Source organism: Notechis scutatus, chromosome 2 (genome assembly GCF_049901735.1).
Source record: "Notechis scutatus isolate UNSWTSFEM ecotype Mainland chromosome 2, rNotScu1.2, whole genome shotgun sequence".
NCBI lineage: Eukaryota > Metazoa > Chordata > Lepidosauria > Squamata > Elapidae > Notechis > Notechis scutatus.
The window spans coordinates 146,615,449-146,634,174 of NC_142010.1; the positions used below are offsets into that span (position 1 = coordinate 146,615,449).

Sequence of the window (18,726 nt, forward strand, 5' to 3'; positions counted from 1 at the left end):
CAGCAGCAGTGGAAAAAAGTAACTGATGACCATTCCCCCACCACCACCCTTATGCCCGTTGCAACATCCTCACGGTCACGTGAATAAAATACGGGATGCTTGTCATCTGGCTCGTATTTATGACGGTTGCAGGGCCCCAAGGTCACATGATTCCCCCCCCTTTGCAATCTTCTGACATGCAAAGTCGACGGAGGAAACCGGATTCCCTTAACAACCGGGTTAATCATGTTCAATAATGGCAGTGATTCGCGGAACAAAAGTGGCAGGGGAAAGAAAAATCGCTAACACGGGTCAAAACTCACTTAACGAGTTTCTCGCTTAACAAGATCAATGTGATGGGCTCAATGGTGGTCGTAAGTCGAGGACAACATGTATGCATGGTGCTTGAAAATAAAGGTTTTGTAGAAATGAAAAAAAAAAAAGCAGCCAGAGCAGGCCTTACTGTAATTCAGGAGTCCCTAACCACCCAGCTGTGGTGCTTTCAGAACTGGGCTGTGCAAATGACGGATAAACGCACACACAACTCCATTTGTGTGAGTGGTGGGTGACCGTGCTTACGCAGACCTTTCCCATCTCCCCCCTCCCCGCTTCGCCAATCCTCTGAAAGGAAAGGTTGGAGATGTTGCTGTAACTGGATCAGTTACGGTAAGGTGGGGTGGAGCGTTGGGTAAAGCTGCATTTATTTGAATCATATCTCAGTTTTTTTGGCTGAAAGGTGAGTAATAGGCTGTTCCCCTTAGTGGTTTGTTCTTCTGTTTGGGCTTTTTCATCCTTTAATTGGATTTTCTTATTAAGATGTGGTTATGTTACTTCCTGTTACAAGACTGCATGTTATGGGCCTAACGTAATCAGAGCATATGTTTGTTCTGTTAAGGGCAAAAAGATCTACCGATTTTGACTATCGGTTTCTCAGAATTCTCTTTCTCAGAAGTGCTCAGAATGGCTTACAAAGGCATTTATTACAATCCAATGGTCAGCCGTGTTCAGAAATCATATGATATGATGTGATTGCTCCTCTGGTTCAATCCTTTAAATGTTAGTAGGAAAAAAATGTAAACAAACCAATGAGACATGGAAGTGCTTAAGTGTGGTTGGATCCCCAACATTTTATCTGTTGGAAAGGCATGGCAATTCAATGCTTTCTATTTTGAAATGTTACAGGGTAAATCATGACTGTTCAAAATCTGAATCTCTTTTTCAAGCAATAATTCAAATGGGCTAGATTAAGGGTGTCAAACTCGATTTCATTGAGGACTGCATCAGGGTTCTTTTTGACCTCGGGGTGGGGCGTGACCAGTTCAATGTCACTTGTGTCGGGGGCGCCTGTGGTGGCTCGACTGCTCTGCCAGCGAAAACGGGCTCTCGAGCTCTGTTTTCAGCTGTGAGGGTTGACTCCTGCAACCCTCTGCTAGTGAAAACAGAACTCGGGAGGGTTGCAAGAGGCCCTACTGAGCTCCATTTTCACTGGCAGAGACACTGCAGGGTGATCCTTCACTTTTTCCTGGTGGCCCTGCGGGCCAGATCGAAGTACCCCATGGGCGGGATCTGGCCCATGGGCCTTGAGTTTGACACCCTGGGCTAGATCTAATGTTGTATGTACTTGATGTGATTTTCTCCTTCTATCCCCATGATGGTGAACCTATGGCACACGTGCCACAGGTGGCATGCACAGCTGCAGGAAAACTTACCTCACTGCGCACGTGCACGCCTCACAACTGATTTTGGGGGGTTTGAGGCCTTTTTTGGCCTCCCAAAGGCTTGAGGAAGGCTTCTGCAGGCTTTGTAGGCCGAAAATTAGCCCCATTTCATCACTTCCTGTTTTTCCGAAAATACCGGAAGTGACAAAACAGGGCTTGTTTTCGGCCTACAAAGCCTGCAGAAGCCTTCCTCAAGCCTTTGGGAGGCCAAAAAAGGCCTCAAACCCCCCAAAATCAGCTGTGAGGTACAGTGCAGGTAAGGGGGCGGTGGGGGGAGCATGCATAGGGGGCGGGGGGCGCGCATTGCCTTCTGGGTACTGGCACGCGAGCATGAATGTGCAAGCGTGTGCACAATTTTTGGCACAGGAACCCAAAAAGGTTAACCACCACTTATCCTCTTTCCTGCAACCTTCCCCCTATAATGACTGTCCTTGTTAGTGGCTCTGTCATTAAGCACAACAGTCACTAAGTGACACCGTGACTGCTGATGATCTTACTTTGGCTTTCCTTTTGCTTTACAGACCTGGAAGTGTAAGGATTTGTCATAAAGTTATTTTTTTCACCCCAGTTGTAATTGCAAATGGTTGCTAAATGAAGCACTCCCAAAATCCAGACAAGATTTTAAGGTACTGGGGGACCTGGGGGAGGGGGGGGAAGTGTGTGAGAATAGCTCCTTCCTGTTTAGATGACAGAAAACACTCCATCAATTTACAACTATATGTGAAATTTCATGCATAGTAGTAATAGTAATTAGTAGTAGTAGTAGTAATTAATAGTAATATTAATACAGTTACATATTAAATGTTTAAGATATGGAAAAAAAGTTTAGATTAAATCTAGAGCAAGAAAGATACATTTTCCAATGAATGCAATATGAAAATTTAGCCAAGATGAATTCAAGTCCCACTGATTTCCCTAAAACATAAGAGCAGCAAACTTGCTTGGAATGAACCATTAAATGACAGGCTAGCTAAGATACTGTTTTCTCACCTGCTATTTTTTTCTCATTTAAGATTTTCTGTTTAATAATTATTACGTTTTTCATATTTTGGCAAAATATCACTGACGTAATTTAAAGTTGTATTATTTTGCTTGCCTTTTTTTTAAGCTTAAGGTCCTTTTCAAAAATAGTAAAAAACCCCACTGTGTCCCATTCCATTAAAGTATATAATTGAAGAAAAGAAATTGAAAACAATCTGTGTTATTAAAAGTTGCAATGTTCTGATACATTAAAAACTACAGATATTTGCAAGTACTATAAAAGGTATTCTCTTTTCAGCAATATTTTGTCTTTGAAGAGTCATAATATGATCCATCGTACAGGGTGAGAACAACTGAGCTGTTTCGTAGGGGCCTTTATTTTACTACTTCTAATTAAAACAGCTTTGTTTACACTCTGAGATGTCATTACTTGTCAAACCTGATTAGCTATACCACTCCATGACATCAACACAATCATGTTATATTTCCTGATTGGAATGGAATTCCTCTATGAAGGAAGGAACAATTATATCAGGGAAGAATATGAGAATAAAAGCTGAAAGCAGGTCTGAGAAAACGGGAATGCCTTCCTTTTCGTTCTCTCTCAGTTCAGCCTCACAACCGAAATGGGTAAGTTTCAATTAAAACACATTCCCAGGTTTGGCTGCCAAATGCCTGTGAATATAATTGAGTGTTTGTTCCCTTGAAAGCCCAACAACAAAGACCATTGCTACATCTCCTTGAAGCCATTGCCAAAGCCTTGGAGTCACCACAGAAGGTTCTTCTGCTTAACCAGCTGCAGTTGTGACTTCACTGGAGGATCCAGTTTTGAGCAAGTTTTTAACAGAAATTTACATTAATCAGAAGAGGACTAGAAACACCTGCTCCTTCTTCGGATATATGGACAACTGTTCTGTACTATAACAAGTTGAAGTCAGTTTAGGGCCAGGGGGAGGACTCTGATTATCCTTGTCAGAATAATTAATGGAAAGTATATTTATTTCTATACAACACCTCAACTTTTGCAATACCCTCTAAGGATAATGTGTAGGTGAGGTTGGGAGATTTGGGCACTTTTTAATTTCTTGACCATCATCGATGGAAGGTCCTGCTGAGATACCAGCAATTGCCCCGTAAGGTCAGGTGCTGAGGATAGTCCACCCAAACTCTGAAACCAGAAAGTGTGTGATGGAAAACAATTTTTGTAAGAGACAGCCAACTGGATGTAATGCTTAAGGCATCAGGCTAGAAATCAAGAGACTATGAGTTCTAGTCCCACCCTAGGCATAAATCTAGCTTGGTGATTTTGGGCCAGTCACGCTCTTTAAGCCTGGGAAGTAGACAATGGCAAACCGCTTCTGAAATCTTGCCAAGAAAACTGCAGGGACCTCAACACTAACTTGAAGGCGTGCATGTACTCAAACACCAAAAACATCCTTGAAAAAGAGAGAGAAGTAGAATGGACAGGCGTGGATGGGTAGTTTGTGCAACTCTTTTCCCCTATGTGTTTTTATCTCTGCAAAAATACATTCTGGGAAGCCCTTTGAGATCATCGCATGCTCTTTTGCCTTAGAAACCCAAAAGGTGGGTGGAGGGGCACTCCCCATCTATCTTGCTGTCCCCACCGGGGCTCTTACCTTAAGCTGTCGACTGGCCACTTTGAAGGCCAGCTCAGTCACGCTGCCAGCTGCCCACCGCGCAGCATTGCTGGAGTGCAGCTCGTTCCAAATGGTGTCACTATCCACCTGGAACCCAGTAGGAGACAAAGAAGAGTTCAATCGACAGAAAGGGCCCTGGGGTTACATTTCTACACCCAGCAACAAATAAGCCCACGGGATAGACTAATGGTATACGCACACAAAAACACGTACAACCTCCCAGGAGATGGGGTAGGAGAAAACCAGTGGGAAAGCTGCTTGGACACCATCACTAGTTTTGGACCAAGGAGACCTTTCTTCAGAGAGGAGCTCTTTTTAGGCCTCTCTGATCAAATCAAGGGTCAAAGGCAGCTTTGTGAAATGGACATCCTCTCTTTTGAGGGCAAATCAGAAGAGTTCGGCTTTTGGCATGCAACACATGCCCATTCATGAACCACAACAACAGCCTGGCTAGACAACAACCCCATCCCCAGTTCTTCAGCTTTCGCTGAGCTCCCACAAGTTCCATCGACACCAACATGCAGGAGAGCTTTCCCAACACATTCCCCCTCTAGTGTTAGTTGCAAAAAGTTGGGGGCAGGAAGAACCCATTGTTTTTACCTTCTTGATTCTATTTGATTTTTTTTTTTTTCAAAAACAAACATCTTGGTTTGATCAGGATCACGTCATCGGCAAAGTAAGAGCCGGAAAACCTCAGAGATTCTCTTCTGATCAACTCCATGTGTGAGCAGAGCCTGCCTTCTGCCTTAGTGCTCCAGGCGCGCACTCCCTCTCCCTCTCTTTCTCTCCGGGTGCAAAGGAGGGGGGAAGAGAAGATCCAAGCCCCGTCAGTAAGGACAAAGGAAAGGGGTGGGGTGGGGAAGGAAGGAAGAAGGAACAGAGAGCAAGAGAAAGGGAGCAAAAGGTTAAGAGAAGGAGAAGAGGGATGGTCGGGGAGGCAGCATCCTGGAAAAAAGAGAGTGAGAGAGAGAAAAAAAAGGCACGCAAGAAGGTGATGAACGAAAGTGAACGTGGCAGAGAGCCCAGAGGGAGGGACATGAGAGACAGAGAGAAGGAGGGGCCAGGGAGATTTCCTCCAACCTAACCCTATTCCCCCAACCCTTCTCAGGAAGTCCTCTGAACAAGGCTGGGTCTGAACACCAGAATGGAAGTGGGATAAGATATAGAAGGGGTGCAATAATAGACCGTCATCATCCCAGCAGTACAGAGCACTATTCTTGCTAAATAGAGACAGCCAAGGTCTGGGTTACACCATCAGACTGTAGGCAGAGCTCACTGGGTGAAAGGCTCTTCGCACAAAATGCGTCTTAACGCCGCAAATCATCATAGAGTTCTAGCCAAGAACTCTTGAACATCTAATTTACTATGTCGAGAAATAGCGTCAGTGGTATCATCGTCCCCTTCAAATGCTACGACTGTATGCAAGCTCTTTACAGATAGTCCTCAACTTACGACCAAAATGGAGCCCAACATTTCTGTTGCTAAGCGAGACACTCCATTTTGCTCCATTTTACGACCTTTCTTGCCACAGTTGGGAAGTGAATCACTGCCATCGTTCAGTTAGTCCCACGGCTGTTAAGTGAATCTGGCCTCCCCATTGATTTTACTCATCAGAAGGTCGCAAAAGGGGATCCATGTGACCCCGCAACCGTCATAAATATGGGCTAGTTGCTAAGCATTTGAATTTTGATCACCTGAACCATGGCAATGCTGCAAGGGTCGTTAAGTGTGAAAAATGGCCATAAGTCACTTTCTTCAGTGCCGTTGTAACTTTGAACGGTCACTAAACGAACCATTGTAAATTGAGGACTACCTGTATTTACTCAAATACAAATCATTTTCTTATGAACAATATAGATATAGAGGACAGTGTATGGGCTGGAGAAAAGGACACACTGAAGAAAGGTGGAAAAAAAACAGCTAGGATGGGCCAAATATATTTGTTTGCTGTGTGTACATTTTACCAAGATTTCCCCCCAAAAAACATTTGAGAAGAATTCATTGGCCATCACATGGTATGTGATATGACAGCCAGATCTTGTTACACCTACACAGAGAACCCTGGTGGGTTTCACATATGACTCAGTGACTTCACAATAACCTGAGGAACAGTATGGTGAAATTTAATAGAGACAACTGTAGCCTTTTGATGATGTTGGCCTTCAAACAGCCTCTAATTTACCTGGTTCTTTTTTTAATATATTGGGGATCCTAGTCCAAACAGATTTGGAGGTCTGTGGATGGACCTTTGGTCAATGGGCTTCGTGAAACGTCCCTTGCCCATCAACAGAAGTTGCTGGAAAAGGGATTCCAGTGAACAGTATTTTGCTGTTCCAATCTAGGAATATTTTGACTTTAACATTCTGAAACTGAGCAAGTGGGTGGGACTGTTTACTGGAATCCCTGTTCCAGTTTCTTGGAGAACCGATGCCCTTTACTGATGCTCCCAGATGTGAGAGAATTGAGTAGCATGTTGGGGTAAGCAGCAATCTTGCTGTGGAAGTGATAGGTATGAATCTCTCACTTTTGGCTTGTCCCCTTAATCCTTAAACCTTCTTCACAAGACAAAAAAAGCATAATAGACCACCCACAGAACCAGATTAGAAAGTCTGGAAAAGGAGTGCTGATTAAAAAAAAAACACTTTAAGGAGAGAGGTAGGCATTCCTCGACCCCTGTGGCCTGAGTGACAAAGATCTATGTAGAAATAGCGTTCCACCCTCTTATTGAATCTCAGATTTGCCTCATGTTCTGATCCATACCTTGTGCTCACGGGACATGAAATGGATCACATTCTCTAAGCTCATTTTAGATGCTAGGTTATGCCAGTAAGCAATAGGCAGACCAATCATCCGCAACTCTTTTTGGACCTAAAACTTTCCAACTCTCTCCCTTCCACCCCTGTGCGTTCCAGTGGGGGTGCCTCCTTTGTTTCCTGGAAATCCACTTGGCGCAAACCAACTTCGGCCTGCGGTGATGGGAAACAAGGTATGGGAAGGAACCTTTGATGGAAACCATCCAGCCTACTGAAGAAGATGCTTACCCCAACTCCACCACAGGGCAGCATGACAAACATCCGCTGGGACAGGATCCCTGCAAGAAAGCAAGAGAAGGCAACGGGGTTATAATCAAGTATATGAGAGTCAGATAGTTGGCCTATCACAGCGCTAGACACAAACCATATGAAAAGGGAGAGAATACATTCAAAGGAACTTTAGTAATTTTAGTTCTGTGAAGAGGCAAATTGGACAACGTTTTGTATCTTCATAGCAATAGCACTTAGAGTTATATACTGCTTCACAGTGCTTTAAAGCCCCCTCTAAGCAGCTTACAACATCAGCACATTGCCTCCAACAATCCTCCTTTTACCGATCTCAGAAGGATGGGAGGCTGAGTCAACTTTGAGTCGGTCAGGATTGAACTGCTGGCAGTCGGCAGAATTAGCCTGCGATATTGCACTCTAACCACTATGCCACCATGGCTCTTTGAGGCAGACTTCTTAGGGTTAAAGTCAGTTTCAAATGAATTGGGCATGCTATTATCATATGGACATTCTTCCCACTTTGGGGTAGAGTAGAAATAGGGAAACACTGTTGGTACACATATTTATGGATAGATATGCACATGCGATAGAAAAGGTATGGTAAATCTGAAGCAGAATGCTCTGCTTGTAATTGAAGAGATATTTTGCATATACAAAAATCAGACAGAGAGAGAGAGAGAGAGAGAGAGAGAGAGAGAGATGAGGGGGTCCCTCTTGTTTAATTTATCGTTTATTTAAAATACGTATATGTTTCCTATCATGCATCAAACAGAATCTTCTCATGGGATGCTCTGTGGAGTAGTCCCCTCTTGCAAAAATGACCTTGGGCTTGGGACAGTATTTAAGATGGTTGGACTGGAGAAGCCGTCATTCAAGCACTACAGGAAGACCCTGGCTGACTTATGGCAGGGTCACCATATTATTTTTGAGGATATAAAGGAGAAATGATTGCTGTCTTCTTATGCCACTTGGAGCTCCCTAGAAGCAAGGTTGGATATAAGTGAAATAAAACAGCAAACAAATGATGCAAGAAGCGTGCAGCATAGCTGAAGACTTTGTTCATTTGTAACACCCTAGATCTCCCATTTCTTCTCCCTGGCACAACAGTGACTAGATCTCAGTCATTAATCCTAGGAAGGTGTTTATGAAATGGAGCATATTTATAAGAGACACCAAACACAGAGAGATTGCAAGAGGCTCCTGGCACATTTTCGCTCCAGAGATGAAGAGAGTCCTTTTTGGCTCCCCTCAACTTCAATCCATGGATGAAGGGAGACATTACATTGCCTCTTACCTGCCAGTTTGCCATTGTCCAGCTTCAGGCGACTGAGGGGGTTGGTGCCGTACAACAGCACGTGACGCTCAGTGTGAACGGACTGAAGCTCCTCCAACGTGGCTTTGCGTCCTCGAAGGCACTAGCAGAAAAACAAGGGTTGGTTCACATCACAAAAAATAAGCAGAAAAAAGCAACGGGCTTCTGCGGATATTCCAGGAAGCCAGGTGAAATGCTGGGGAGAAAACAGCGAGGCTCTGAGAAAAAGAAAATATTTCTATGGTAGGATTTAGCTTATCAGCTGGTGCTTCAAAGCCAGCTGCAGCATTCTGGTCTTTCCAAGAATTGAGGCTCTCCTTGCCTTGCTTAAAGGAGGAGGCACATCCTGAAAGGAGGCAACCATTTAAGGTAGTGGGTGCAGGGCCCCTCTCTTAAGAATGGACAAAGTCTAATCAGATGGCTCTGACTCATGGCATGTATACAGGTAGTCCTCTACTTACAACAGTTCATTTAGTGACCGCCCAAAGTTACAACGGCACTGAAAAAAGTGACCGATGACTGTTTTTCACACTTATGACCATTGCATCCCCATACTCACGGGATCAAAATTCATATGCTTGGCAATTGACTCATACTTATGATGGTTGCATTGTCCTTGGATCATGTTATCCCCTTTTGCGACCTTCCGACAAGCAGAGTCCATGGGGAAACCAGATTCACTTAACCACCATGTTACTAGATTAACAATTGCAGGGATTCAGTTAACAACTGTGGCAAGAAAGGTCGTAAACTGGGGTAGACTCACTTAACAAACATTCCACTTAACAAGATAAATTTTGGACTCAGTTGTGGTCATAAGTTGAGGACTACCTGTACTCTATGGAGAAATTTTCCCAAAGCAGCATGACTGAAACAGTGTCATGCCCCTGTCATGCTGAGTCTGAATCCGAGGAGGAACCCAGACAGCTGACAGGGAGTGGGAGTATGGCTCTGTTGGCAGTGGAGGAGACTGGGGAAGGGCAAAGTCCGGCTGGGCAGAGCAGGGAAGAGATAGAACAAGGGAGAGGAAGTTCAGAGGAAGAACCAGGCCCACCGCCTCTTCATCCTAGGACACACAGGGAGGAACGGAGAAGAGGGTAACATGGTTTGCGAGGCTTACAGGAGAGGAAAGGGCCCTGATTCCCTTCATTAGCCACAGCTGGGAAGACAGTTGATAAGAAAGACAGGCTGCATGGAGCAGGCTGCTGGGAGCAAATGTGACTTTATTCAGTGTTGTTGTGGCTTATCTGTGTTCCTGGCGTCTTCCCAACCGTGAGAGTTTTGCCATGCCTTCAAGTCTGAAATTCTTGCTCCTGCCCTGCTAAACTAATTACTTCAGTTTGGCTTGTTTGGACTTTAAGTTACAATTTGCGTTGCTCATGTTTTGGACTTTTAATTTTCTGCAGTCAAAGGCTGTTCCGGGGAGAATTTTTCTCCACTCAGAGGGTCATCTGGACATTGGGGGCAAAGTTGGTGATTGCTTATCTGACTGTGTTGCCTTTGTGCCACACCCTGGGTCATCACAAACAGGTTGTACGCAACCATTATGCTAAAAGATTTCTCCAAACTGGTCCCACACCCAATGGGCTGATGGAATAATTCTGGTTTTTCTCCCCTTCCCTCTATTTCATCCCTGAAGACATTATCATGTTTGGAACAATCTTCTGGATCTTTGGGGTGTTCGTTTCCATGTGTATTATGCGTATGTGTGCGTAGAAGCACACTGCTGTTGCCTGGGAGCATTCTATCCACCCACAATGAATGTGCATAGTCCACCTAGTTAATCTTTGGGAACAAATGCTAGAGATAAAAAGAGAATCCATGCTTACTTTGCAGGTATTAAGTAAAAGAAAGAAGCAGAGGGAAGAAAAAGCTAAATCTCTGATTCAAGCTATATGGGGATTGAAGAGTTTTAAAAGAAACGACCTGTCCATAATTGTTTTGAGATGTGTGAATGTTTCTGGTGAGATGCACATCTGTCGGGCATCTGCAATATAGGCATCTTCATAAAACCTGTCTAGAATTTATGGAACCTGCTTGCCGCTCAATCCATCAAATGCTTTTGAATTATCTGAGAAACTAATAGTGGTTTTTTATGTGTACATCAGTGAATAAACTATGGAAATATCCATTCTTTTAATCATTGGCTGGAAAGAAGATGGTGGGGGGGAGGGCTGTAAGGAGAGGGGTTTGCAAAGAGTTGTGGCTAAGTAAGTGTTGCTTTAGTATGGGAACACAAAGGTATTGCCTTTTAAATGGGTTTGGGTGCCTCCAGAGAAAAGTTCTATTCACCTTTGGTTCTTCCAATCTAGAGCCCCCACTTCCCACCCCAAATGTATCGGGACTGCAAAACTCAGAATTCCAAGCAATGGGTCTTCAGGGCATTGCGGTCAAAAACCACATGGAGGAGATCAAAGAAGGTTGTCCTATTTTTGACTTCCCCAATTTTCTTTTTCTGCTCTAACTCCACTCTTAAATGGCTTGGAAGATGGAAAATAGAAGATATGGTTTTCCAACCTGTTTTTTTTTTTTTTTTTTAATACAACATCAAGAAAAAAAACTTCCTCTCCTTTAAACAGGAAAAAAAAAAACTGGTTTATGTTTTTCCCATTTTCTTCAGGAGCTTAGAAATTAGGGGCACAAAAAAACTACCATCGTCACCAAAATATAATTAAGCAGGTATTTGGAGGAATGGGATGAGGGAGGGAGTTAATCTGGAGAGCAGCCGATTGACCAGAAATAATAAATAGGCCACCTCCTGTGTATTTTATAGGGGCCTGATGTGCAAAAATCAACAGTGAAGTGTTTTTTCACACCAGAGAATTAACTATTGCCATCTGTTTTGTCTGCAGATGAAGCATTGCTCTATCTACAAAATACAATGCCCAATAAAAATCAGTTCATTCAAATATTCATATAATAAATCACCTCCCTCTCTTAGCCCTGGACTGGGTAATTCAAAAATATCTGTCTACCAATCTGCAATGAAGGACGTGAGAGATTGAGGTCCATAACCATTAGTGAAGAGTCCTTGTCTTACAGTGAATTGATCTGCCCTGATTATTACACAATCTAATAAAACTACATGAAATCATAGGGAAGAAGTATGCTTACAAATAATATTTCACTCCTAATCGTATGCAACTTTGAATCAACTCCTCTTTTAGTTTAATACTGCACAGTAATTTAAATGTATCTAGTCCTCAATTTATGACCATCCATTTAGTGAGTGACTGTTCTAAGTTCCGCAATGCTGAAAGCAGTGACTTAGGATTGGTCCTCAGATTTACCACTGTTGCAGTGTCCCCCTGGTCATCAGACACTTGGCAATCAGTATAGATTCATGACCAGGGTCACATGATTGTCATTTGTGACCTTCCCAACTGGCTTCTGACAAGCAAAGACAATAAGGAAGCCAGCAGGGAAGCTTGCAAAATAGCTATCATGTAATGTCTTGCTTAATGTCTCCATCACTTAATGATAGATTTTTCCAGTCCCAATTGTGGTAGTAAATCAAGGACTGTCTGGATTGCTTCTTTAGCAATCTTTCCTCTATAAGGTCAACTCTTGACCTGTAAGGTCAAGAGAGAGTGCTGCTATTGAATAGCTACTCAGAATTTTGAATGTTTTAGAAAGCCACAGTACCTCTTTCATTTATTTATTTATTTAGGTAAAGATAAAGGTTCCCCTCGCACATACATGCTAATCGTTTCCGGCTCTAGGGAGAGGTGCTCATCTCCATTATAAAGCCGAAGAGCCAGCACTGTCCAAAGACATCTCCGCGGTCAGGTGGCCAGCATGACTAAATACCAAAGGCGCAGGGAACGCTGTTATCTTCCAAAGTGGTCCCTATTTTTCTACTTCCTTTCGAACTGCTAGGTTGACGGAAACTGGGACAAGTAACGAGAGTTCACTCCGTTACATGGTGCTAGGGATTCGAACCGCCAAACTGCCGACCTTTCTGATCGACAAGCTCAGTGTCTTAGCCACTGAGCCACCGCATTATTTATTTATATCCCCCTTTTACTATTTTTATAAATCACTCAAAGTGGCAAACATCTGTCGTCTCTCATCCTGTAATAGAAAGGCAACAGTTCTGAGAGTGGGCAAAACCATGAAAAATTGTACATTTAGATTCAAATATGTTTCTAGCCCACATTGCTGTAGAAATTAACTGAAGCTAAACTACCGGTGGCAGGAGATGCCATTTAGTTTTCTTTTAAAAAAAAAAAAGTTGCCCAAAATTTGTTTTTATAAACAACAACAAAAGCCCACCATCACCACTTTCCAAGTAGAAATGTAGATGAAAAACAACCACCACCAAATTAGCCATTAGTAAAAAAAAATATGCATAGACTTATTGAAAAGCTAACGAATACTTGTCTTGCAGATTGTGTAGCTAAATCAGGTTGGGAGAGTAGAGGATTGTTCGGTATTCACGTCTGGCTTGCACTGCCCCCTACCTCACACTGGTTGCGTAGGCCACGTTCCTGCAGGCGAGACCAGATGCTCTGGATTCGGCCTGCATGCTCAGGATGGTTGCTGTTGTCTCCACATGAGCATTGATGTTTCAGCATGACAGAGTCATAGACGATGCCTAAAAAAGCAGGAAAAGGGGCACCCAAGTCATTCACAAAGCTGGAGTCTCGACTGTTAGTTTAAACCTGAAGATTGAATCACCCCCTTGGAATCATCTTTCTAGGACAAAAGACAGCTTGGAGGTGAGAAGTTGTGACTTGTGAAGTCTTTTCTTTTGGAATAAATTTTCTGCAGATGGACGCTTTTGGGGTGAAGATCTTTTTTCTTAATCCCTGAGAATATGCCTCTTAAAAGTTCTAGGATATGAATGGGATGATTATCACTGTAATAAAAAAATGATAAGAGAGTGACAGGACAACAGAGTTGGAAGGGACCTTGGAGGTCCTTCTAGTCCAACCCCCTGTTTGGGTAGGAAGTTACCATTTCAGACAAATGGTTGCCCAATTTTGCCCTAAACTTCCAGTGTTGGAGCATTCACAACTTCTGAAGGCAAGTTGTCCCAGTGATTAATTAATTCAGGAAATTTCTCTTTAGTTCTAGGTTGCTTCTTGTCCTGCCTTGAGGTGCTTTGGAGAATATCTTGACTCCCTCTTCTTTGTGGCAGTCCCTGAGATATTGGAAGACTGCTATCGTGTCTCCCCTAGTCCTTCTTTTCATTAGACTAGACATACCCAGTTCCGGCAAGCGTTCTCCATATGTTTTACCCTCCAGTCCCCTAATAATCTTTGTTGCTTTTCCCTATACTCTTTCCAGAGTCTCAACATCTTTTTTACAATATGGTGACCAAACTGGATGCAGTATTCCAAGTGTGGCCTTACCAAGGCACTATAAAGTGGTATTAACACTTCACGTGATCTTGATTCTGTCCCTCTGTTAATGCAGCCTAGAACTGCGTTGGCCTTTTTAGCAGCTGCAGTACACTGCTGACTCATATTTAAGTGATTGTCCACTAGGACGTCAAGATCCCTCTCACAGTTACTACTATTGAGCCAGGTATCACTTGTACTATAACTGTGCATTTGGTTTTTCTTGCCTAAATGTAGAATCTTACTTTTTTCACCATAGAATTTCATTTTGTTAGATAGCGCCCAATGTTCAAGTCTGTCAAGATCCTTCCGTATCTTAAACCTATCTTCTGGAGTGTTGGCAAATCCTGCTAGCTTATGCAAGAGGACAGGTTTAGTGTATCTTTCCGTAATGTATACATCTTTTATGTAGAAGAAGTTTTGTTTTTAAAACAAAATTACAAAAGTATTCACAACATAAAAATCAGACATCCACTGAGATATAATCCAGGGTGAAACTGTATTATGCACAATTTTAAACGGGGTTTTAGTTAAGACGTCGTACTTCTTTATATTACATATCAAGCTTTATATTTTTCGTTAAATGTTTCATGTGAAGTATTTTTCTTGGTGCCACGCAATTCAGGTTTTTTTTTTTAAATCAGTACAATACAAACTCAACATTTCAATAAAACAGTGGCATCCAAAGCAGCATTTTATCAAGTAGTATGTATTTGTGTTTCTCACCTGTACACTTTAAGGTGTATGAACTTCGACTCCCAGAATTCCCCAGCCAACTAGCTTGAAAATTCTGGGAGTTGAAGTCCACACACTTGAAAATTGTCAAAGTCGAGAAACATGGGAATATATTGACATAGTCTAAAGTATGACACCAATGCAAAATAGACATAGGAATGTCTTCTATGATGTATCTATTCAAAACCTGCTCTAAGAGATGAAGAAATAGATTTGGTTGAGGCTAATGGATGAATGGCAGGCAGAAAGATCTCTGTAATGTTGGCTTTCTTAGCCTGGCAGAGGGGAGGGGCTCTTTTCCTCTTGGCAAAAAATCACATGACTGCAGCCCCATATTAAAGTTTGGATGTCTAATGGACAGATGTCCTGGCAACACAAGCAGTCCTCGATTTACAACCAGTCGGGAGCAGAGTTTCCATTGCTAAGCAAGGTGCCTGCTAAGTGAGTCGCACTCACTTTTACAATCTTTTTTTTGCCATAGTTGTTAAGCAAATCACAGCAGTTGTTAAGTGAATCATACGGTCGTTAAGTGAATCCGGCTTCCCCCGTGGACTTTGCTTGTGGGAAGCCAGCTAGGAAGTTTTATGTGGTGATCAGATGACACACACACACACACACTGCTACTGTTGTGGCCAAGTGCCCAAATGTTGATCACATGATTGTGAGGATGGTTGTAACTGGTGGTTAGTCGCATTTTTTTCGTTATAATTCTGAACTGTCACTAAATGAACATTTGTAAGTTGAGGACTTTCCTGGTCAGGAGCAGACAGTAATTGTTTCTCCGTTCATATATTTATATAAGGGTATATGCATAATTTTGTATGTATGTATGTATTTAGTTATGTTTATGTAGTGTATACTGGAGGTGGTGGTGACCCTTTGAGAACTGTATGCAACTTCATTTTAATATATGCCAATTAGTGTACATTCCAAGTGACAGTAAAGTTATTCTAAGTCTAGTTAGGGATAGAGGAAGGTGAAGAGGGAAGAGAATCCAAGCATGGCCCCAGATCATGTATCATAATAAGCCATTTTTAGTTTTAACTGTGGTTTGTTCAGCAAGCCACAATCAAGTTCACATTGTGCTACAAACCATGGGTTGCAAGCCAGTAGTGAGAATTACATGTCACAGATGATGATGTTCCATATTTGATGGAAGAAGAAGAGGGTGGAGAAAATAACTTGCTGGCTGGAGTTGCATGTCAACTGTTACAGTAGGTACAACACTAAAGGCAAAATCTTCCCTCTAGTCATGTGATCGTTTCCAGTTTTATTGACAATAGTATAGAAGTAGCTTGTCACTCCTTTCTTGCAAGATGTCTGGTTTTTATTTCAGTTTCACCCTATCGCCCTTGGATTTCCTTCTACCTTAATATTCATCAGGTCCAATTCAGGTTAACTTTTTGGAGAACTTTTGCCCAAGTTCAGTTAAGTGCTACCCACTGCTTCAGTCAAAGACAACATCCATTGTCAAAGACAATGAGAAGCATAAATATATATTTCAGGGGATGTCACCTTGAGTTGTGTGTTTTGGGCAGTTGTATACAATTGAACAAATAAACAAACAACTATCTACACCAAATCAAGGGAAAATTTGGCGTGTTACCTGTGGTGAAGCGCGGTTTGATGGGCTGTTCTGGCACTGGAAGTGGGATGACCTTGGAAGATGTGTCCTGGCTAGGTAGACAGGCGGTGGCTGGAGCGGGTGAGGAATGGGCTCGAGAGAGGGGCCGATGGCTTCCCCGTGCGGCTGGGGTCAGCAACGAGTCAGCAGGCTGCCTTCGGAGGAGCTGTTGCTGTTGCATACGTTGTTGCTGTTCCCAGACATAATGTGCCTGTGGATGGAATTAAGAGTTTGGTCACGTGGGGGAGTCTTAGTGCCCGTCGCTTCCACTAAAAGAAAAAACAATTACTACCAACCTGACTTCAATCGAGGACCTGTATACTGCACGAGTCAAAAAGAGGGCTGTGAAAATATTTACAGACCCCTCACATCCCGGACATAAACTATTTCAACTCCTTCCCTCAAAATGACACTATAGAGCAGGGGTGGGCAAACTTTTTGGCTTGGGGGCCACATTGACTTTTAAAATTTGACAGACGGGCCGGGTCAGCACAAGATTTTTGGGAATCGCCCCCTTCCCCCTCTTCTCCTCCTTCCCCCCCTCGGAGTCCCCCTGAGTCAGGAGTTGCTACTGCCGGCGCGGCTCCGCGCGGCTCCAGTCCCGTGTTGCCTCGGGAAGGGAAAGGCAAAGAGTCGCGGCGGTGCTTTGCAACGGCAGCAGCGGCACCAGAGGCTCAGGCTCAGCGGCTCCTGGTTTTGCCTTCTCCTTCCCAAAGCAACGCGGGACTGGAGCCGCGTGGAGCTGCGCCGGCAGTAGCAACTTCTGACATCCCCAGCTGGACACCTGAGTGGAGCCGGGCGGAACTGCCTGTTGCTGCTGCTGGAGCACCGCCGGTCGCCTCCTCCAAGCAGCCCGCCCACCCGCCGGGCTTCCCCTCCGCCCGCTGCTTGGGGCCAGGCGCGGCGCCGCAAGTTAAAAGGAAGCCGAAAGTTGCTGGGAAGTTGCTCGGGTTTCCGGGGCTTCAGGCTTAAACTTTGCACAGGCAAAGTTTCAGGCGGGAGCATCTTCCCGCCGAGGAGCGGGAAGGGTTCCGCCCGGTGGGCGGGCGAGCTGCTTGGAGGAGGCGACCGGCGGTGCTCGAGTTTCCCTCCGCCGCACGGCTCAGGGCCAGGCGCAGCGCCCGCGAGGAAAAAGGAAGCCGCAAGTTGCTTGGAAGTTGCTCAGGTGCTGGGAGCAGGCTTTTAAAGTGCCGCCTGAGCAGGACCGCCGAGCGGGAAACGGGGCACCAAGGCAGGGCAAGTCTCCACCAGCAGCGGCCTAGCTTTAGGTGGCTCCAAGCAGCCTGCCTTCCCGCCCACCGGGCGGAACCCTTTCCGCTCCTCGGCCGGAAGACGCTCCGCCTGCAAACTTTGCCTTTGCAAAGTTTAAGCCTGGAAGCCCCGGGAAAAAAAGGGGATCGGCGGGGACTCACCTTCGGAGAGGTCGCACTCGAAGGTGATTTCGAACTCCCAGCCGAGGCCTTTGCAAAGTTCTTCTTTTCTTTCCTACCCCAAGAGCGCTCCGCACTGTTTTGCAGCTTTGGGGGCCACGCGGCGCAGGGCAATATGCCACGCCCAGCGATTTTTTTCAGGGGCGGGCGGATTGGACAGACCAATGGGCCGGATGTGGCCCCGGGCCGTAGTTTGCCCACCCCTGCTATAGAGTATTGCACACCAGAACAATTAGACACAAGAACAGTTTTTTTTCCTGAAAGCCATCCCTCTGCTAAACAAATAATTCCCTCAACCCTGTTCAACTATTACAAAGTCTGCACTACTGTTACTGTTAATCTTGTCATCACTCCTAATCACCCATCCCCTCCCACTTGTGACTGTATGACTGTAACTTTGTCATTTGTATCCTTACGATTTATATTGACTGTTTCCTAGTATGATTTGATTGTTGATTGTACCCTATGACTGTCATTAAGTGTCGTACCTTATGATTCGTGACTCTTGATGAATGTATCTCTTCTTTTATGTATACTGAGAGTATTTACACCAAGACAAATTCCTTGTGGGTCCAACTACACTTGGCCAATAAAGTATTCTATTCTATTCTATTCTATTCTATTCTATTCTATTCTATTCTATTCTATTCTATAACTAAAAGGAAGGCTTCTGCACTGGCTTGGCTTAGCGGCTGGCGCCCTCTAGTGCATTTGGGTGGCAAACACATAACCACAGCCACAGAACTAGATGGGAGAGAAAATATCTATGGAGATTCTCAGTCATCCAGGTCAGGGTAGTCCCAAAGGGGCTGAAGAAGCGTCTTGGATGAGAATCGAAACGTCTTCAAAGAAAAACCAGAAAGACCAGTTGCCTCTTGGGGAAAAAAAAAGCACCTTTGGGAC

The 18,726-nt window shown here is 44.1% G+C and overlaps 1 protein-coding gene across 8 annotated transcripts in view; it reads right to left on the reverse strand.

Annotated features, from left to right (window-relative positions):
- HDAC7 (histone deacetylase 7) overlaps nt 1-18,726 on the reverse strand; it is a 225,132-nt gene that overhangs the window by 19,554 nt on the left and 186,852 nt on the right. For all 8 annotated transcript variants that reach the window (XM_087956542.1, XM_026673867.2, XM_087956541.1 and 5 more), the window contains 5 exons: nt 16,376-16,604; nt 13,153-13,286; nt 8,672-8,792; nt 7,378-7,427; nt 4,316-4,423 (listed from right to left, as the gene is read on the reverse strand). In XM_087956542.1, coding sequence (XP_087812668.1) covers nt 4,316-4,423; nt 7,378-7,427; nt 8,672-8,792; nt 13,153-13,286; nt 16,376-16,604 — 642 coding nt within the window. The remainder of the gene's footprint in view (nt 1-4,315; nt 4,424-7,377; nt 7,428-8,671; nt 8,793-13,152; nt 13,287-16,375; nt 16,605-18,726) is intronic.